The sequence below is a fragment of the Mus musculus genome, chromosome 4 (genome assembly GCF_000001635.26).
Source record: "Mus musculus strain C57BL/6J chromosome 4, GRCm38.p6 C57BL/6J".
Classification (NCBI taxonomy): Eukaryota; Metazoa; Chordata; class Mammalia; order Rodentia; family Muridae; genus Mus; species Mus musculus.
In genome coordinates this window covers 120,152,376-120,173,620 of record NC_000070.6, presented here as the reverse complement: position 1 = coordinate 120,173,620, position 21,245 = coordinate 120,152,376, and the positions used below count along the sequence as shown (strand labels likewise).

The 21,245-nt window shown below is 51.2% G+C and overlaps 1 protein-coding gene and 1 long non-coding RNA gene across 4 annotated transcripts in view; one reads left to right on the top strand and one right to left on the bottom strand.

The window, feature by feature from the left end:
• The window catches only part of Gm36134, a 107,967-nt gene extending 88,531 nt beyond the window's left edge, over positions 1-19,436 (top strand). For 2 of the 3 annotated variants that reach the window (XR_868084.1, XR_868082.1), the window contains exons 3-4: positions 229-373; positions 18,906-19,436. This is a non-coding gene — a long non-coding RNA (predicted gene, 36134). The remainder of the gene's footprint in view (positions 1-228; positions 374-18,905) is intronic. The other variant, XR_868083.1, reaches the window with a different exon arrangement.
• Edn2 (endothelin 2) lies at positions 6,261-12,415 on the bottom strand. Its single transcript, NM_007902.3, has 5 exons — positions 12,057-12,415; positions 11,594-11,750; positions 10,109-10,231; positions 8,903-9,001; positions 6,261-6,984 (listed from the first exon to the last, which is right to left on the bottom strand). Exons 1-5 carry the CDS (start codon positions 12,109-12,111, stop codon positions 6,891-6,893), a joined length of 528 nt encoding a protein of 175 aa, NP_031928.2. The 5' UTR covers positions 12,112-12,415; the 3' UTR covers positions 6,261-6,890.
• Positions 19,437-21,245: the final 1,809 nt, after the last annotated feature.

Sequence of the window (21,245 nt, the reverse complement as noted above, 5' to 3'; positions counted from 1 at the left end):
TTAGATAATGTCTGCTGTTGATGAGCACCAGGGCAGCTCGGCAAGGGTGGGCATCTTCTTCAAGCTGCAGAAGCCAAGGCTCAGGGATATGATCTGGTTATTTAGGCTCTCCTATCCCAGCCTGCTGTCTGGCCATGACAGAGCCTTGGTGTCAGGCCAGTGGGCTGCCCTTCTTAGTTCTTGTTTCCTCTTTGAAAAGTTTTGTTGTTGTTGTTGTTGTTTTTGCAGTGGGGCCAGCACCTCTGAGTCACGGTCTGTGTCCCCCATGTGAGCACATGACCAAAGGATGCTCTGACCACGTACAACCAGCAGCAGAACCAGCTGGTGCAGCTGATACTGTACTTCTGGAATAGACTAAGGCAGCTCGAACCAGGTAAGTGGGGACCCCAGAGTGTGGTAGCTTAGGTAAGTATCTCCCAAAGACTCATTGCCACAGGCTTGGGGTGGGGAAACCTTAGGAGGTAGGGCCCAGTGGGAAAAGTTAGGCTGTTGGAGACAGAGCCTTGCAGGAGGTTTTGGACTTCATCCCCTCCACCTTTTGTTGTTTTCCCTTCTGGATACCCACAAGGTAAGAGCCTCCCTTGCCCCATGTTCTCACTCTCTTATGCCGTCGTACCATAGGTCTTAAAGCAATGGAGCCAAACAACAATGGCCCAAAATAAGCCTTTTCTCTTTGTAAGTTGATTATCTAAGGTATTTTGTTATAGCAACAATAAAAAAAACATCAAATACAAGATTCTTTCCTACAGCCCAGCTGGCCCAGAAACAGTGACGCCACAAGGCCAGGAGAACCCCTCAGGAGCAAGGCCTTTTCTCTGACAATTCTTGTTCCCTCTTTGTCCCTGGTTCTTCTTTAGATGACTGTCCCTTGGAATGGCATCACACCTCAGCAGGCCTCAGTTTCCCCAAGTGTTTCCAGCACCATTGTTCTGGTACACACATTCTCAGGATCCAGAATGTTTGGGCCCAATCCCAGCTTCTCACTTTCAGCTTTCTGATCACATGACACTAGGAGAGGGGTTTATCTCTCCTGGCCTGTTCTCCTTCCCGGCACAATGGAGACATTAACAGTACTCTGCTTCTGGCCTATGTAAACATTGAATGAGAAATGGCACCTAGGGTGTCAGTGGTACTGTAAGGCCCATTGGCTGCTGCCGTCATGCTCACTGTGAAGGGGATGAGGGCATGTGTGTGCCTGAAGGTGAGGGGCTGGCCCCAGTCCCTGTCCCCTAGCTCCCAGCCTGCAGCATCCCCCCAACCCCCCAGCTTTACCTCTGAGTGATTGACAGCCAGGCACGCTGTGGGGGTGGGCCCTGACAGGCCTGTCCTGGCAGCTGCTCCCACAAGGCGAGGCCTGGGAGCTTCAGAGAATTAATTAGGCTGCATTCCTCCTCCAGGGCTCCCAGTGGCCCCCTCCCGAGCTGCCAAGGGCTCTTGGCACTGATCCCTGGCAGGCCAAGGCGAGACCTACTCTCTGCTCACAAAGTGCTGGGAGGGCCTCTGTAGGCTAGAAGTGCTGGCCCAGGAAGGGCTGTTGATTATTCAGCAGCCCAGGGCCAGCTCCTGTACGGGCTCCTTTGCTTAGCAACCTTCACCAGCCCTCCATCACTCAGGTTCAAACTCCTGCCATCAGATGCTCTTCTACACCTGGCCCCTGCCTCTCGGGCCAGCTGCCTCTCCACATCTGGACTCTTCCTTGCTGCAGCCAGATATTCCTGCTCCTGTTCCCCTGGCTGTGGTGCCTTGGTCCTCATGCCTGTGAGCAAACCCTGCAGCAGCTGGAAGGCTAAACATCAGTATATTCCTCTTCCCACCTCTTTCTCTTCCTCGGAGACCTTCATGGTAGCATGTAGTGTCCATAGTCATGAAGCACCAAAAGCAGAGACTTCCAGGATGGCAGTGATCTCCTTTTCTGTCTGTCTGTCTGTCTGTCTGTCTGCATGTGTGCATCTGTGTGACAGTTGTTGCCAGTGTCTTCTGCCTACTTCACTATCCCATGTCATGATTGGATATAACCCTCAAGATATCATGGCTCATTCCTATAGACCCTACCAGCACTTCCCAGCCCTCTCCCTTTTCTTGATGCCCCGAGAGAGGCCAAGCACAGCTTTCATCTATGAAGAAAGGAGCCCTCCTCTATGGTGTACTTTCTGTCTTGGGACCCCTCTTCTCCACCCTATTCCTTCACTCAACAGATGTATGTTCTTTCAGGTCACCTCTTCCTGGAAGGTGGAGGGAAGTTATCTTGGGCTTTCCTTCCCAGGGTTCCATCTCAGTGTGGCTATTTTTCTGTCAGAGTTAGGAGAGCATGAGACTTAAGAGCCTAGGTCTTTGTTGGAAACATATTGAATTTGAGGCTAGCCTGGGCTATATGAGACCCTGACTCAAAACAAAAACAAACAAAGTGAATGAAGCAATGGGGTCTCCTTATCTATCCCCTCTCCAGCCTCCTCCTCCTCCTCCTCCTCCTTCTTCTTCTAAGACAGGGTCTTACTATGTAGCCATGGCTGTCCTGGAACTCACTCCATAGACCAGATTGGCCTGGAACTCTCAGAAATCCAACTGCCTCTGCCTCTCAAGTGCTGGGATTTAAGACAGGCACCAGTATATCCTGCCCTCCTTTCCTCTTCCATCTCTTTCCTCCTCTTCTTCCTTTTTTTTTTTTTAAGAGATAAGATCTCACTGTCTTGCCCAGCTAGCCCAGTTTCTATTCTAAGTGATCCCCTGTCTCATCCTCCGAGGTGGAGGCCACCACACCCAGTTTACCTCACCATGAGACTAGCAGTTCTAGAATGTGCTGCGTAAGGCTACTGTGAGGAGCTCGTTGGTTCTCAGGAAGCCTCAGGAAATGGACCCTGTGTCTACCTTTGTGTCCAGCAGCTTTCTTGGCCCTCGAGCCAGGGGCCACCTCTGTCTGCGCAGCTCACCAGCGTCTCCACAGAGATGGTTATTTATCAACACTTAATGAATGGATGGCCACAGTCCAGAAGTTTATTGCCCTGAGGCAAATGGCTTATCTGAGCTGACCCTGGACTCTATTGGAGGTGGTGGCTATTGGGTGTGTCTGGGTGTGTGTTTGTGTCTGTGATGAGTTCCCTGGCCTCGTGGATGAGGCATGTCTGAAAGCAGCCACGGATCAGTCAGCAGCCTCCCCGGCCTGGCCTGTGCCTGACCCATCTGTAGTCCCTATGTAGCCCTCTGCCTGTTCCCCACAGACTCCCCCTTACACATGTGCCTCAGGGGAACTGGGGTCATCCTCATTTCTAGCGTCTCTCTGCTGCCTAGGATTCCAGCTAACAGACCAGAATTTTACTTCAAAAAGTCTTAGAAAATGGCTGAGTGAGATGACTTAGCAGAAAAAGGGGCTTGCTGCAAAGCTCGATGCCACCTGAGTTTGATCCCAGGATCTCACATGGTGGAAGAAGACAACTGATTCTCCAGTGGTACTTTGATTTCAAAACACACTCACACACACACACATACATGTGTACACACACATACCCTTTCTTCCAAATAAATGTAAAAAGAAACTAAAAATTAGAAACAATTTATTAAGTATTTACTGATAAGACAGAAAAAGAGGGAGATTTTTGTTCCCCAAATTCAAACTTCCTAACATGGTTCTTCTCAGGGTTACATTTGGCTCACAGCCTCTCTGTTCTTCCCAAACTGCAGCCTATATTCCCCACTGCTGGGTCTCAGCTACCTGGAGACTGTGGGAAATACTCTGGGCCCATATGGCCCTTTGAGTCTGGCCTCTGCTTCTCCAATGTAGAGAGGTAACATGGCTGACAGATAGTGCAGGGTCTCCTTAGATAAGATCCCAAGCCAGATATCGATTTCTGTGACTTTGGAGCTAGGAGAAGGGGTGTCACCTTGGTTGGTATTTGCCATTCTGCCAATCTCTGGACTGACCAGGGTCCCAGAGACAGCAGTGAGTACCCTCTTCCGTGACTCTGGCACCCTCACCAGGACTTTGATGTCTTTTTCCAGAGTGGTCCTGGAGCTGTCAGGCCTGGCCACTGGCTGTGGATTTGGGGCTTCTGAGGGGGCAGGACCCCTCTGAATGGAAGGGGTCTGCAGCTTCCTGTACCAGCCCAGCTGCAGTTTGACAGAGCGCTCTGGTGTGGCACACTGGGCATCAGGTGGCAGGGCTGTCCCCATGGCTTTGTCACAGGAGGTCTCAGTGCTCCCCAGGGGCAGGCCTCATTCCTTATTCCTCAGCCACCTCCCCCTCACTCATTCTCAGCCCTGACTAGCCTCTGGAGGGCATTGTTCTAGAGCCTACCTCTGACATTTTCCCTCAGCATTTGCAGACTGCTCACAGCTCGCTGGGGCCCACAGGAGAAAGCCTCTTCCTCTGACTTCTCCTTTGAGACCCCAGTGGCTTCAGCTGCAGCTGCCTCCCCTTGCCTGTGTTGGCCTCTCTGTCACTACTCACTTAAGTCTTATCTTGCCTCCCTGTTCACGTCTATCCTGACCCTGGCTACCTTCCATTCCAGTCTTTTCCTGATTTAGAAAGTTATTTTATTTTGTATTTTTAATGTGTATATGTGTGCGTGTGCAAGTGTGTATATGTGTGTGTGTGTATGTATATATGTATGTGTTTGTGTGTATGTTATGTGTGCGTGTGCAGTTGTGTATATGTGTATGTATGCATGTATGTGCATGCATATGCATGTGAGTGTGTATGTATGTGTGCATGTGTGTGTGTGCTCGTGTATGTGTATGCATGTGTGTGTGAGTGTATGTAGTGTGCATGAGCATGTGCATGTGTGTAGGGGCATGTACATGCCACAGTGCACGTGTAGAGTTGAGTAAGCAGGTAGCTTTCAGGGTCAGTTCCCTCCTTCCTTCCACCATGTGGATCCCAGGGATCGAACTCAGGTTGAGCGCTGACAGCAGGTGCCTTTGCCCACTCAGCTACCTCTTGCTCACCCTTGAAGGCAACAGAAGGAACACTACTTTTGTGTGGAGCCATTTCTCTGACCCCCACCTCTACCCCGGCCAGTCCCAGTCTGCTCCCACATAGACCCTTGGCTCTGTCCCCATTCCATGTGCCATCTGACAAGCATGCTCTGCTTCCATGGCTTGGGGCCAGAACTTGCCATTCCTGCTCTGACTGTCCTGTGATTGGGAATCATCATTCCCCAGTCTCTAGAGGAGACTGCAGAGGCTCGGAAAGTTCAAGGTCAAACTGTAGTACAGACCCATAAGTTTAACCAACATCTATTTATTACATACATACATACATACACACACACACACACACACACACACACACACATATATATTATAGATTCTAGACCCCAATCCTGATGTTTTTATTTACATGCTGTGTGACTTAAGGGAAGTCTCTGCTCGTCTCTGTTTGTCACTTCTCCTCATCAGGAAAGCCTGAGTTCTGGTTCTGGAAGTCTCTACTCCCCAGTGTTGTTGGGAAGGTAAAATGGGTTACTGTGAGTAAAGTATGAAGCGGGCCAGTGTGCGGTGGCAGCCCAAAACACACCAGCGCTATTCTTCCAGAAGGAGGTTGGGGTTGGCTTTGTGAAGAAGGCAGGGTTATAGCAGGTATATAAATGATTATTGCCTGCTCCATAAATATTTTCTGACAGCTGGCTCAGGTCACAGCCTGCCACTCCCAGTATGAGCCAGCCGTTCCCAGCCCGGGAAGAGAACATAGCTTGCTTGTGGGAGATTCAGCGGGCCAAGAGTCCAGGCAGCTGCTGGCAGGAATGTTCTAGAACACAGGTAGTTTCTGGGTCCCATCAGTCTGAAAAGTGTCCAGTTTCATTCCAGGACCTCCTGAAGACCCAAGGGAGAGTCAGAGGCAGGCTGAGGCAGGGTCTCAGCACCCATCCACGACCACCATTGTTATACACTTGGCACGGGACAGATAGGCTATGGCCTCCCAATCAGGCCCTGACTGGACAAGGTTTCTGAAGCTGAGGAATATCTCTGTATCCTAGTTTCTTCCAAACATGCTCTTGACGGAGGCCTGGCCATTGTATTCTGATCTGGTGTGAAAATATGACCCAGAGTCCCAGTGTCACAGCTGCAGATGGCTATCCAAGCCATGACAGGCAAAACCCTAGAGAAGTATCTTAGCAGCCAGAGAAGTAGCAAGAGGCAAGAGCAGCCTGGGCTCCAGCTACTTACATGGTGGAACGTTCCTCCTTTTCCTGTCCTCTTTTAACTCCCAAATGGCTTCTCCTGGGAGAAGACACCCACCTCCTGTGACCAAGACAAACTCCTAAAAGATCATTTCATCCTTTATTACAAACATGAGTTCATAAGTAAACAATTGAGGCTCTAAAAAAATACATTAAAATAAATAATAAGAATCTCAAAAGTTCTCGAAGCAAATAAGTTATATACAGATGAGCGAAGTACAGCAGGTTCTGTGCTCCCAAAAGTGTCCCAAGAGAACAGTTTGTAAGACCTCTAGGGAAGGGGAACCAGAGGGGACCATAGGGGCCAGCCATGATGTCAGTCATTAGGATGACTGTTCAGTCTCCAGGTGTGGCTTAGGTAATTGTGTCCTGCTGTGGGATTGCTCCTGGATTTCAGTCCAGCAAACAGGACATTCCGTAAGATACAGTCAGCATGTTCATTTGTCCTCACATAGCTCCTCCAAGCAGGTACAGTAGCTAGCAACCAGCACTGGCAGGCTGCACTGCTGTCCAGGGGCTGATGGTGGCTCTGGCAGTGTTAAGGCACAGAGCTGCTGTAAGAGCAGCCAGAGCTTGTGCTGAACCCATCAGACGGGTCCGACTAGCCGGGATCCGAGGCCTTGGCCCAGGAGATAGGCATAGGGGTCTCCCAGCAGCTGCCCGTTTCCTCCTGTCTCCACGTGAGCTTCTTTTTCAATGGTCCTGCAGCTCATGGTGTTATCTCTTCCTCCATCTAGAGTATGCAGGGATGGCCTTTCTTGTCACCTCTGGCTGTAGCCTGGCAAAGCGGAGCTTGGTGGCTGAGATATCCCTGCAAATGGAAGAAGATCAGTTAGCATCCCAGAGATAGAGGATGTCCTGGGTTCCTTTAGGAGAGAGGTGGTTGGGTTTAGACCCTCTCTCTGCCCAGATCTCAGGGAACAGCTGGTCAGAGTGGGGTTGCAGCTCCACACAAGGTCTGCCCATAAGGGTCCGGTGGCTCAGACCAGTCCCAGAGGCTTCTCTGCCCATGGCGTCAGTGACAGAGCTTACACTCAGCAACAGGTGCTGCTGAGATGAGGGGCCTGCTAAGGACAGCCTGGGCCTTCCCTTGTGTGTGCCTTCCTTCCTAGCGTCCATCTTCCTTCATCCTAAATTGCATCACTCGACTCTAGCTGCACTTTACACTGCAAGGTGGGCTTGTCCACATAGCACAGCATGGTCACGGCCACAGCTCTAGGAACTGTCCACTGTCTACTTCTTTACCCTAAGAGTTCTACTTGGGAGTAAGAAGGTGGGCCTCAGGGCCAGGTTTAGGAACCTGGGCAGGATTCAACCTCTCTGAGACCCTTTTACTAATTTTAAAACATCAACTAGGCCCAGCACCTGAGGAGCTGAGACTATAGGGTAGCCCTGAGCTCAAGGCCAGCCTGGGCTACATACTGAATGAGATCCTGTCTCAAAACCAAACCATACCAAACCAAAAAAACAACAACAAACCCAAACAACATGAACAGCAAAAACTCTAAATTGCCAGCAGGATAAATGCTTGGGTAGTAAAGCAAGCTCTCTGTAAACTGTGAAATGCTGTGTCATCTGCACACTGTAAAGTGCTGTGTGTATTTGCAAAGCCTTCCTTATTATCAGTCAGCTCTCCTGCAGCCACCTGCCTTGCTTATTCTGACACCTCTGCTCCATTTTTCTACCTTTTCCCAAAGATGGGAACTTCTAAGAAGCCACAGTTGGTACTGTCTAGCCTTACAGACCCCTCTGTGGCAGGGGCAGGCATGGCCAAGGCCTTCAGAGCTCCACAGAGACACATTTCATATGCACTAATGCATCACCTTGGAAAACCCCTGCAGGATGAACGTTGCTAACTCCTTGCTTCAAAAGTCAAAATCTGAACTATGGAGATGCCTGACCACTAGCCAGGGCTCAGAAAGACTGTTTGTGGCTGAGACCCATCTCAGCCAGTAGTCTCTGCCCCACCAGCTACCCCTGGGTCACTCCACTGAATGGTGCAAGGAGAGGTTTCTGTTCTCAAGCCGTCTTGTTTGGACAAGCATTTGTGGGTCTTGTGTTGAGCCACCTGTGGCCACCAAGGAAGGTGATCCCGTTGGGAGTATCTAAGGAGCGAGCAACACAGGAGGCATTCACTCTAAGCCCCAATCTAGTGAGGATGCTTCAGTGAATAACTGTAGTTCTTCCCGGCCAGTGCCCTCAAGACCCAATTCACACCTGGTTGTCACAGACCATAGTAGTTAAGAACATAGGCTTGGGGCTTGCAGCTAGAGAGACGGCTCAGCAGTAAAGAGCACTCTCTGCTTTTTTCAGAGAACCAGGGTTCTGTTTCCAGAACCCACATGGCAGCTCACAACAATCCCTAATTCCAGTTCCAGAGAATCCAATGACCTCTTCTTAGAGCACATACGTTGCATAACGATGAAACCCTCTTCTAACTTCTGAGGGCACTATGCACACATGTGGTGCACAGACATACACACAGGCAAAACACTCCCACACGTAAAAATAAATCTAAAAACTTTTTATTTAACTTTTAAAAATAGAATATTTTTAGCCTCTTGATCTAGCCGGATGTGATGGATGCTGTGTGACTTGAAACAAGTGGGGTGACCTCTCTGAGCCTTTGTTTTCTAGGAGAGACGATGAAGTCCCCATGCCGCCTCAACAGAAAATAAGGCAGACGTGTAAAGCACACAGAAAGTGGTCAACCACGCAGTCACTCTTACCTCAGCTTTCGGAGGAGGTCTCCCTCAGCAGTCCACATCTTGCCAGTCTTTAACACAGCAGCAGGAGCCTGGCTGCTTGGGGCGACCACAGCTTCAGGCCTGAATGAATGAAGTAGCAACAAGTGAGGGGCTGGCCAGAACCCTGACACTACCTGGCTGCAGGCCCAGCCCAGCCCCCACCCCTGCCCTCTGGAGGAGATCCATTTCCACCCTGTGCACCTGGCACCTTTCCCTCCCGGGCGGGGTGGGTACCAAGGAAAACTGAGCCACTGGGAATGTGTTCTGAGCCTCAGAAAGAGGCAGATGGGTGGCTGGCCTTCCCAGAATCTGGCCACCTGCAGTTGCAGGGGAAACTGAGGCAGGGGTGGAACCCCAGCTCAGGCTTCAGAGGAGGAGCTTCTCGTAAACTGTCTTTGAACTGGAAGACTCAGCCCTTGCTTTCTCAAGGGTCCAAGAGGAGGAGGGGAGGAACGGAGCCTCCCCTTTCACAGATGCGAAAACCAAGGAGATGTGGCATCCACACTCCAGTTCCCCGGGTGACGCAAAGCATTCTGTTCCGCCCACACTGGGGAACCACTCAGGACACCTTCTGTGTGCCTGTGGAGTATCTTCCTAAAAAGGACTCGGAAGTGTCTTCCTTCTCTATCTCAAGGGGGTATTTGAGCCAAACAGGGTAAGGAGCCTCCTGCTTTGGTCTTTGTTTGGCAAACAGGGAAACTGAGGTCCAAGAGACGAATCCCTGGCTGAGGCTATCCCTGGCTGAGGCTATCCCTGGCTGTGCTTGCATAACTGACCACTCTGATACCAGTCACAGATTGCCACTTCTAGATGTTGTTTTTCTTCTAAACAAACTATGAAGTACCAGAGCCTTAGGTTAGAACCCGAAACCCAGGGAGGCCTGGTTCCTTGTGGGCCTGCCACAAGGCCTGCCACTCTCTGAGGCTGGGCTATCACCTGGGCTGTGCCTCTCCTTCCCAGGAGTGGAGATGCGTGCTCCCAGAAGCCTTAGAGCTGAGCAGAGGGAGGGGCTGAGGGTATTCCCGTGGGAAGGGACTCTGCCACGACCTCAGTGTACTTATGGGCTCTCCCATGTTGCTTGTCTTCTCTGGGCCTCTGCTCTTCTACTAGTCTCCCGAGATACCCTGTTTCCAGGTCTGATCCCAATCTGCAGTCACCCAACCCCTGCAAGGCTAGGAGTCCACCTACCAGTGTCTTCGATGGCAGAAGGTAGCACAGGCAGAGTCCCCCGCAGTAGAGCACTCACAACGCTTTGGCAGGGAGCGGCGCCGGCGCCTTGGCGGGTTTCCCAGGCCGTAGGGAGCTGTCTGTCTGTGGGCCAGAAGCCAGCAAGGTAGTGTGTACATGTGGGGGGGGGGGAGAGGGATGGGGGGGGCAGAGAGGAGGAAAAGAGAGGAGAGACACGGGATTAGTAAACACATCACTGGCCTGCAGAGACTGTCCACACTGTACAGCCAGTCACACCTCCAGGAAGGTGACCACCCCACTCCTTCCCACATTAAGCCATCAGGTCGCACACTCCATCAATGGCTCTGCACACCGCTCTGCTAGGCTCTCCTGCAGGGCAATGTAAGGAGTGGACTCTGCAGATCCAGTGAAACCTGGGCTGGTCTTCTGAGCTCTGGACCCCCTACCTAGGCCAGGAGGAAGGGGCCTGTTCAGCTGGCAGAGTGAAGCATTCGGCTCACAGTTGGTCCCCCACATGTTGGAAGAAGTGTGACAAATATACCTTTGAGTTGTGTGTGTGTGAATGTGCGTGTGTAATGGGATTGATTTCTGATCCAGTTTGGCCAAGGTAGGCAGAGTAGGGGCCCTGAGACTAGTCCCCCCAACACCTTTGGTCAACAGCTAATTTTAGGTGGCCTGGCAGTTGGAGCTACAGTGATTCTGGGTGGACCCGACACGCAGGCACTGGCAGGGTTCCCGCCCTGAGCCAGCGTTTGGATGTGGATTAGCTCTACGCACGCTTATGTTCTCAGCGTCTCTTGCCTTATGCAATTTGAAGAAGGGGGAAAAAAAATACAAACATACCCAGAAACTTCAACCTGAGGTATGCAGGGGCCTGGAGGCAGCATGGGGCAGGCAGAACCCAGCTCTGGCTCCTGCCTGGGTATCCCAGGCAGACTTCTTGTCTGTCCTGTGTGTGTGTGTGTGTGTGTGTGTGTGTGTGTGTGTGTGTGTGTATGTATGTGTGTGTGTGTGCAAGCAATGCCTGCCTTGTGGGGAGGCTGGCGGCTCAGTGGGTGGAGCTGCACTTGGAGTGCTCTGCATAGAGCGTGGTCTGGTCTGGGCATGGATGTTGTCATGCATGGAGTTATTCTCTGCAGGGGAAGTGTGGTTGAGCTCCAGCGTCCCTAGACTTGGAAAGGAACCTACAACTTTTTCTCTCCTGTGTGATCCTGAAGAGGCCACCTCACATCTCTGAGCCTCCATCCTTTGATCTGGAAAATGGAGCTAGTAGCACTTTCCTACAGGCTGTTGTGAGGGCTGGAAGGGTATGGAGCCCTCTGCCTGACTCTAATAGCTCCCACGTGGAAGTTGATGCATAAGTAGTTACTATGGATCCTCTCCCAGTATCCTGAGATTCAGGGTGAGCACAGGCAGTTGCAGAGGTGGCTAGCTAGCCAAAAGCCTTCACCCCGACCCTCTCCCACGGTCCTGGTGGATGCTTACCCCGCAGTGTTCACCCAGATGATGTCCAGGTGGCAGAAGTACACACATTCCTTGTCAAGCCAGGAGTTGCAGGAGCATCGACGAAAACGCAGGTGGGGGCCTCGGCCCTTGGGTGCCGAGGCCGGCTGCTCCAGGGTGGCAGCTGCCTGGCCCTTCCCTGCACACAGGAGAGAGAGAGAGGTGGAGAGGAGGTCAGGACACCTGGCCTGTCTGGGTTAGGGGACCCGCAGGGCTCCTCCTCTTGCACAATAAGGAAGTTGGCACCCTTGGTGTTCAGGAACCACTGGCTAGCCTGGGGAAGCCCCAGCTACCATCGCTGTGCCTGCACGCTGCAGTGGTAGCTCCTACTGTGGCCTCACCGCTCTATGCCCCCAGTTGGTTTTGGGAAGGAAGCACCATGCCCCCGGAGGAGACATCAATGAATAGACCCTGGGATCGCAACACGCGAGAGAGGGCAGCTCACCTTCATGCAGGGCCAAAAGCAGGGCCAGAGCGATGGAACACCAGGCGGAGACCATAGCAGCAGCGGCAGAGTGCTTGGCTGGGCCAAGGGAGCCGGGAGAGCAGGTCGCCAGTGTCCTCCTGCTAAGCCGAGCTGAGAGCTCATTGCTGAGGTGCCCTGGCCGCCTCTTATAATACCAGGCAGGGCGCCCGCCCGCCCCTACTGGTGCAGCCCCGCCTGCTTAGCTGCTGCACCTTGGGCAGAGAGCCAGGGACACCGCCTCCTCCCTGGGTGCCTGGCCCGCCCTGGCCTCCCGGTGAGGGGGAGAGGGAGGTGGAAGGCTGGGCTCCACCCTCTGCGCTTCTCTGCAACACCTTCAGGACTCTGCAGGCTCCCTGCAGGCCCAAGGCCCCTCTGAGTTCTGAAGTTAGTCCCAAGTTGTGGTACCCGGCCCCTCCCTACTCTCTGACTAGCACTCCTGAACTGGAAGTTTGGAGTGGAGGTCTCATCTAAAAGCAAAGCTTTCGCTCTTTACAGGGTATCTGCCACCCTCCTCCCTGCCCACGGTGAAGCAAGCTGAGATATCCCTTCGATGCGTGGGAGGTGAAAGGCCCACTCAAGGTTACATGGCCTTGGGCGCGTCAGAGCCCCCTTTAGGACCACTGGCCTCAGGAATGGCACAACTCATGCCTGACCTTTGACCACCTGAGGCTGCCTCATCCCCATTTTACCCAAGGAATTCTGCTCCCCTCTCAAGCTCCCAGCCTGTAGTAGGAATTCTGGTCCTTTCTGGAAACGACTCACTTATGCAACGACAGTCAGGGAGAGCCTCAGCCAGGGATAGCTTCAGCCAGGGAGAGCCTCAGCCAGGGAGAGCCTCTTGGACCTCAGTTTCCCTGCTCGACAAACAAGTACCCCCTTGAGATAGAGAAGACACTTCTGAGCCCTTTCTAGGAAGATACTCCACAGGCACACAGAAGGTGTCCTGAGTAGTTCCCCAGTGTGGACTGAACAGAATATTTTGTGTCACCTCAGTGGCAACTTTATGCAAAAATAAATAAATAAATAAATAAATAAATAAATAAATAAATGGAGAGGCCAGAGGCTGGCAAAGTGGCTCAGAGGGCCAAGTGCACAAATCTGATGATCTGAGTTTGATCCTGGGACCCAGGGGTGTGGTGTGTATCTATACTCCCAGGATCCCTACAAGGAGGTGAAAAGTGGAGACAGGAGAGTTGCCTATATAATTATAGGCCAGGGTGCCTGGATTAACCCAGAGGTGACAGGAGAAACCTGGCCTCAACAAGGTGGGAGAGAACTATCACCTAAAAGTTGTCCTCTGACCGCCACACGTGTGCCACAACATGCATGCACCCACAGTCATGCAGACCTCTCTCTCTCTCTCTCTCTCTCTCTCTCTCTCTCTCTCTCTCTCTCTCTCACACACACACACACACACACACACACACACACACATACACACACACAAATATGCACACACAATAATGAATAAATGGAGGAGGAGGAAGGAACAGGAGGAGGAGAAGGAGGAGGAAGGCAAAGTAGAAGGAAGGCCTCTTGGGTCCGGGCATTCTACTTCTGATGCCCAGGCTGCCCCACAAGTCCTGGAGGCAAAAGCAAAGACACACTGTGGGGAAGGGAAGGGACAGATGAATGCTCCTCAGTGTACTGGCAGCCCCTCTGTGCCTGGCCTGCCTGTTTCATGGTAGTAGACGTACCTTATATTCTTGAGGTCTAAAGCCCTGGAGAGGGCATGGCCTGTGGCCTTCTCTGTCCATAGGGGTATTGAGGGAGCCCGATGAATGCACTCCAAGGGAGACAGAGTGACTAGGGCTGGCCTGTGTTTGGACCGTAGAACCCAGACCTTTCAGCATCTTTTTATGTCTGTGTAGACAGACATTTTAGTTCCTGCATTAAAAATGGATAAAGAGGAAACGGGGATTGGAAAGGTATAGGCCATTGTGTTTCCTTCCAGGGTGACGTATGTGTGTGTGTGTGTGTAGGGATTCGCATCAGCCACATAGCTGGCATATGACAGGGCCCCTGTTGGAACCCCAATCTTGACCTCACCAGCAAACCACAATGGACTCCTGTGTGGGGCTCACTGCCCTCCCTATGCCTCAGCTCTGGAAGAATGTAGAAGAATAGCTCTGAAATGAGGTGAACAATTCTATTAGATACTGAGAGGATGTGCATTGGGACTTGCGTGGGGGTGTAAAGGGTGGGGAGACAGAAGACAGAAGCGAGCACAGGTCAATAGGAAGGAGTAGGGTCAAGGTGGGGAGGGAAACAAATAGATAAAGACAAGTACCAGGAGGTGAGCTGGGAGGACCAGGAAGCAGGGCACAAGACAGAGCTGGGATTTGAGAAAGTAAAAGAGGAAGACCAGGAGGAGCCAGAGGCAGGGTTCTAACCTGTCTAATCTTCATACAAATGCAAAATGCCTGCCCAGGACAATAGGAAACCAGAGGCTCCGGGTCTGGAAGCATAATAGAAGAATTAAATGGAGCAGGAGACAGGATCCTTCTGGGTGTGAGAGAGGGTGCTGGCAGGGCAGGGGCCACTGCAGCCTCACAGGGTCAGCACAGGAAGCTGTCTTGCTGGCTCTGGTTTCTCTCCTTCCCTGGCTCAGGCTCCAGCTGGACAGGCTAGGCTCTATGTAATAGAGAGGCCCGCCTAGGAATCTGAGCGAGTCCAGCCTGTCTTAGGGGATGGAGCCTTTCCGGGAACAGAGCTACCCCACTGACAAGAGCTGTTTTCCAGGTAGAGAAATTAAGCTGAGTTAAAAATAGCCTCCTAGGCCCTTGAATCTCTTGGCCTAGGCCCTGACAATCACCTTTGTTCGTCCTGGTAGATCTGGCGGCTGCTCCTGTCCACTGTCATTGGCCTGGGCACACTATCCCTGTTTCTCCCAAGTGACTTGTCTGCATGTCCTTGCTTGATTGTGCTGACTTTGCTGTTCTAGTCCTCAGCAACTGCCCCAGTCACCCATTTTTCGGAATCCTCTTGCTAGACTGTGCCCTGCAAACTGCCTGGGTCTGTATCAGCTACAGGGAAGGAGGTGAGGCACACTGATGTCATGGCGAAGAATTTGAGGGAACAAATGACTTTTTCCCCTCCTACCATCTTGGTGCTTGCCTGTGTGGAGGAGAGAGACCTTGGGAGTGTGAAGGCTGGAGACAGAGACAGGTTGAATGGTGAGAAGCTAGCTAGGAATTGCCCAGAAGAAATCCCTGCCAGTTATCAGCCCCAATCCACAGGTGAGATAACTGGTCCAGAGAAGAGCGACCAGCCCAGGTCATGATAAGCATGTTTTCCAAGACTAGGATCAGGATTTACCTATCTCCTACGCCCATGAGTCTATCTCAGGGTCTGGTTGCCTTTGGGAAAGCTATCAGAAGGACCCCGCTGACAAAGGCCAGACACCAGGAGGTACCTAGGCTATCTCCCTAATATATTTAAAACTCTATAATCCCCATACAGAGAGCAGGTACCAAGGACCAGCCACCAGGGATACTGCACTAGATAGAGGATTCCTAGGAGCAAGGGCTAAGTGTTCCAGGGACAGGGATGGCTGGGAGCAGAGGCCAGGTGTTTCAGGTAAGATCCTGGAGCAGAAAGGTTTTCTTCCTGGCTTCTGTCAGTCTGCCTTCCTGTTGATGCTCCCAGCTACTACTATCCATGACACTCAGAATTCAACCTCCCATAGTTCAGAGCCCTACAAATGAAGGTCCTACAGATTGCAGCTGTGTGGGTCTAGCTCCTAGCTAGGCTCCTCATCTCTGGAAAACCAGCCATTTCCTATAGCCATCCAGGCCCACAAGACTTTAGAAAGTTTGTTTGCACCGTGAATAGAAGGGACCTAGTGTTTGGTTTGCAGGTACAGGCTGTGCAGGGGACTTAGAGTGAGCAGCTGGGAACAGGACTGGGCGGGGGCCAAGGTTGGAAGCCTACTTACTGGTCACATGTTGTAAAGTTTTTGGTCCTAGAGCCAGCCTTGACGGGGAGGTTGGGAATGAGAGATGTCTGAAGACATTTCCATTGTCACTTGCCTGGGAGGCTGTGGTTTAAGCCACTCCTCTTGGGGCTGAGGGCACCCAGCCTCAGGACCTGCTTCTGGTGGGTGGCCTGGGCCTCCTGCCATCAGTCCTAACTCACCCTGAGCCAGCAAGGCCTGCCACTGGCCACCCACATCTGGGTCTCTGCAAAGGCCACCTGAGGCCTGTGGGCCTGGTATCCCTGGTCCACACTTCCTCAGAGGATGCCCTGGCCTGTCCTCTCCCCCTTTCACCTCAGCCCATATGGAAAGATTTCTATCTCCCACCTAAATTATACCTTTAAAGGGACAATTCATGTGCCTTGTTTGTTAGTAAGCTAAGAGCCACCAGAACAGGGTCATCAAGGCCTATGGGATGGCTGAACTCTTGGTGGACCTCAGGCAATATCCATCAAGGCTGGTCCCATGGTTGTGAGAGTTTGGTGGACATTTTGAAATAGGCAAATGAACACTGAGGCTCAGCATTTAGGAACGTTTCTGAGTTTTCTTTGAGTGTTAAGGTCCTTCTTCCCCATTTGGTCTTTTAGGAGTCTGGGGGAGCAAGCACTTATTGAACACTTAATGTATTCCAAGATCTATTGATAAGTGACTTGCATGCATCAATCTCACAAACTGTCCCAGTGCACTCTTGGGATGGGAGCTGTACTTGGTTCCTGTTTGATAAATGAGTAGAGCGAGGCTGACAGAAAGTGACTTGTTCAGGGATAGTTAGGGAGGGACAGAGCCAAGATGAACAAGCTTGCCTGTGTGACTTAGACACAGCTCTGGACCCTGTGTGACTCTAATGTCCTCTTTGTGAACCCTCCCCCTCCCCAGAAGTTCTCAGAGGACAGCTCCCTATTCATACTAGGCAGCAAGCCTGATGCAGGCTTGCAATATGAGGGACTCAAGAATGGAGACAGGCCTCTTCCCTGTGTTCCCAAACATAAAACAGCAGGGAGCACCAGCTGAGGCTGCAGCCCTTACACAGGCATGGGCAACCCACTCTTTTCAAAGATTTATTCATTTATTTTATGTATGTGAGTACACTGTCGGTGTCTTCAGACACACCAGAAGAGGGCATCGGATCCTACTACAGATGGCTGTGAGCCACCGTGTGGTTGCTGGGATTTGAACTCAGGACCTCTGGAAGAGCAGTCAGTGCTCTTAACCACTGAGCCATCTCTCTAGTCCTGACAATCCATTCTTTTTTTTTCCCATGGGATCCCCAGACCTGGGAGAGAGGTCCAACTCAGTCTCACTACAGATGAGGTCCCAAGGGAAGCAGCATTTTCAAGGCCATACAACAAGCAAGAGACAGGGATAGAGCTTTCTCTTTTCATAGTTCTCTGCTAAGGGATGAACAATCTATATCATGTGTTCTTCCATCCATTCTTCCATCCATGCCTCCATCCCTCCATTCATCCATATCTCCATCCCTCTATCTCTCTATCCATCCATCCATCCATCCATCCATCCATCCATCCATCCATCCATCCATCTCTCCTCCCTCCCTCCCTCCCTCCCTCCCTCCCTCCCTACCTCCCTCCCTCTATCCATCCCTATTGAGCCCTTTATCCAATCTTATCTCCATACATTCACCCATTTTACTCTCCAATTCAGCTATCCTTCTTCATGAGGAGCGTCAGAGCTTGAGCTTTGAATAGAAGGTTGTACTTTTGCTGAGACAAAAGTTTAAATGTTTGCTAGGAAGAGATTTATGTTACTATCAGACAATGAACTACTGACACACCATTTTCTCTGGAATTCTAATTTTGGGCTCCAGCCTAGGCTTGGGTACATGGTATAGACCAAAAGATGGGATGAAGCTGAACACAAGATAGGTTGCCAGACTGAACTGACATTTTTGTGTAGATGATGCTATTGAGTAGAGTCAAGCCCCCTTTCCTGTCTGATATTGTCTTTAAAATGCTTCAATGACAGACATGAGATAGTCTTTAAGAAGGAAATTCAGACAGACATCCAGAAATGGAAATTCCTTTGGTCATGAACCCAGAGGAAGAAACTGAGGTTGCAGAAGGAGAGTATTTGCCAGTCCCCAATCCTAGAAACGCAGGATATTCTGATTCTGCTGTCTCTGAAGCCCAGGCCCCTGCATTTGGAGGGCTTGGAACCCAATCTCTTCCTCTGTCCCACCATCACCACCAGCCAAGACATGCAGTTGGTATTTTTCAGAGCCACACCCACCCTGTTGCCTAGAACCCATGTTTTCCAAGGCGCACCCAGAGCCCCACCAGGAGGCCGCCTTTCCCCTCTGGGAAGGGGTGAGCCACCAGGAGGCCGGGCCCAACAGAAGTACAGTACTTCATTCTAGAATTTGATGTCAGCCCCAAGTGAATGTCTGACGCTTGTATCATCGGGGCACCTTGTGGCTCAGAAGGCAGGTGAAGCTGGGGTTCCCACTGGGGTTTTAGTTGACGTTCCTGGGAAGAGATGGGTGTGTCTGGGATACCACCTCCTTGCCCAAAGGCCATGACTTTTCCAGTGGCTCTGGGAATCCCAAGCCATGAGTGACCCGGGAGGGGCACAGCTGGGCTCTGAAGCTAGGGCAGGCAGGAGCTAAATCACTGCCCAGGGCAGGTCCAGGGTGTGGGGATGAATCAGGGAGCCAGCCCACCCAGCTTCCCTGGGGCTTGGCAGATCTGGGTACCAGCTTCAAAGCCCTGTGAGTCAGGTTCATGTTCTCCTTCCTCCCATTCCCCTGATCTATGGACAAGCGCCTGGCACTGGACCTGCTCAGAGGTAGCACAGGCCAGGCTTGGACAATCTGCTTTTGTTTTGTTTTTCACAAGCCAGATGACAAAGGGCACACTGAGTGTCAGAGGCAACGTCCATCAAAGGCATCTGACAAAGAAAGATCTCGCCTGACAGCAGCTGGGAGGCTGAGGTAGACCCAAAGTGAGAAGGCCCTGTGGCCAGCTTCTGCTGTCATTCAAGGTAAGATGCAGAGTTTATGGACGCCATGGAGTGGATACTCTCCTGTGGGAAGGGGTGTTTGACTGTGTGTGTGTGTGTGTGTGTGTGTGTGTGTGTGCTCACATGTGCATATATGTAAGCTATTGGCCATCCTCAGGCCATGAACCGATTCCTACAAATGTCTCCTCTGCTCTTCTGCATTACCTGGTCTCTCCAAAGCAAGCTGTACCCTGGTTGGGCCCAGTCACTCATGTTTGTGACAACACAGTATTCAATCACACACCAGATAAGAGGTGTGCTGAGAATGGGGTATCTGGATGATGATAGCTTCAGTTGGAAGGTGGAGCCTGGGACTAGTGTGATATCAGGGTGAAGAATCTCAACAAATACTCGTGCTGACGTTGGGTCTGTGTGAGTCTGACCCTGACCTATGTCTCCTCAGTCTGGTCTGGGTGCTCCATTCCCAACAGACCACAACCGACTTCTTTCTCTCAGTGTTCTGTAGGGCCACGTCACACATCCTTTCCTGATTTCTACTTGATTTATTCTGTCCATTCTTCAAGGCTCACTATAATTTTGTGTTTCATCTTTATTTCTGTTTCTGAGGGAGTGTCTCATGTAACCAAGGGTAGCCTTAAACTCTTGGTAGAGAGCCAAGGCTGACCTTGAACCCCTGATCCTCTTGCTTCCACCCTTTGAAGTGCTGGGATTATAGACATGTGATACCAAGCCAGGCTTCATCACACATGTTATCTCCCCTAAAACGCACCCTCAGCTCTCTTCAACACATGGGATCTAAATCACCTCTGAATACTTGCAGGTTATAGCCATCTCTGACTTCTCTTACTTCTCACTGGGGACAGGCTAGTGGCTTAGGATTCTAATCCTATCAGCCCAATGTTAGGCTGAGCTAGGTTTGAATCCAAGGCCCACATCTTGTCTCATACAGCTTTCCCCTTTCTTTGGGACCCAGTTTCCTTTTATAAAAATGGATGGTCATGGATCCACAGTGAGGGTGAGGACTATACAAGAAAGAGTCAGTTACTTATAGCAATGTGCATTGCTGACCAAATCTGATGACAGTGTTTAATCCTCTGAGGTATGTCAACTTTTCTATTTTTAGGGTAGGAGGCCCAGGTGCTTCCCCAAGGATGTACAGGGCTCAAATCCAACCTGGCTGAATTTGAATTCTTCCAATCTTCCCACCCTTTGCCATGTACATGGTAGCAACTACTCTCCCAATTCTAGATTATGTGTTTGGCCAGTAAGAACTGAACTAGAAATGAGAGATGGTAAGGATTGCCTCAACCTTCTTTGTCTCCATCCCTTGTGCCTCTCAGATCTGATGGCTTCCTGTGAGTATCACATACCAGTTTGGGGGACTGGTGGCTGTACAGTTTGACATTCTGGTTCAGTGTTCCAAGGACAACTCTGGTCAGTGCCTACTGGGGATGAATGAGCCTTCCTGAGGCAGGTGAGATTTGTAAGTTACCCAACGAGTGTCCGGGAGACTGAAGGGCTAAGCTCAGGATAACGTGAGTCTGTGGTGTAGGTTAAGACTCCAGTTGTAGAAGTTGAAGTCAGGCCCCTTGTCTTGTCTGAGCATCAGCTCTGACTGCTACAAAGAGAGGGCTCAGTGGGTGCCTTGGGGACCATAAATCATAAGTTTGGATGCAGCACAGAAAGACATCTACAGAGAGCCTTCCCCTGGAGGGAAGTGTAGAACTTGGCCTGTAGAGGGCGCTACAGAACCCCTGCTCTCAGGATCCCTTTATCATAAGACACTGTATCAATCACCTACCCTCCACCTCATCCAGAGCGTCCAACGTGGCCTTGTCATGTGGCCAGCATTCTGTCCCCACAGCTCCTGCTTCTGAGCACATCCCACATGCCAGACGCTGCACCAAGTGCTTTGCTTGTGTTGTTCCATTTTTTCCTGTCCCACAAAAAAAGGTCCTTCTTGTTACTCTTGTCTAACAGATGAGAAGCCCAAGACTCAGACAGCGAAGGTGGCTTATGGGTTCTAGGTCTTCCTGCCTCACAGCCTGCATTTTTAGCCACCATCCCAGCAAGTGCCATCATATGTATAACAGATGCAGCTTTGTCAGCCTTATTTTCATATGAGGAATCTGGTCCAAGGTGATTAACCGGCCAAGAGAGAAGTGAGACTTGAGTCCAATTCAGTGGGCACTCTTGACCGGAACTCTCAAATTCAA

Bases quoted from the DNA above. Each gene is read 5' to 3' on its own strand.
- Edn2 (NM_007902.3), bottom strand. From the start codon at position 12,111: ATGGTCTCCGCCTGGTGTTCCATCGCTCTGGCCCTGCTTTTGGCCCTG. The intron at 11,751-12,056 runs GTGAGCTGCCCT...TCCTGTGTGCAG, and splicing joins GCTTTTGGCCCTGCATGAAG to GGAAGGGCCAGGCAGCTGCC. The intron at 6,985-8,902 runs GTAAGAGTGACT...TTCCATTTGCAG, and splicing joins GACCTCCTCCGAAAGCTGAG to GGATATCTCAGCCACCAAGC.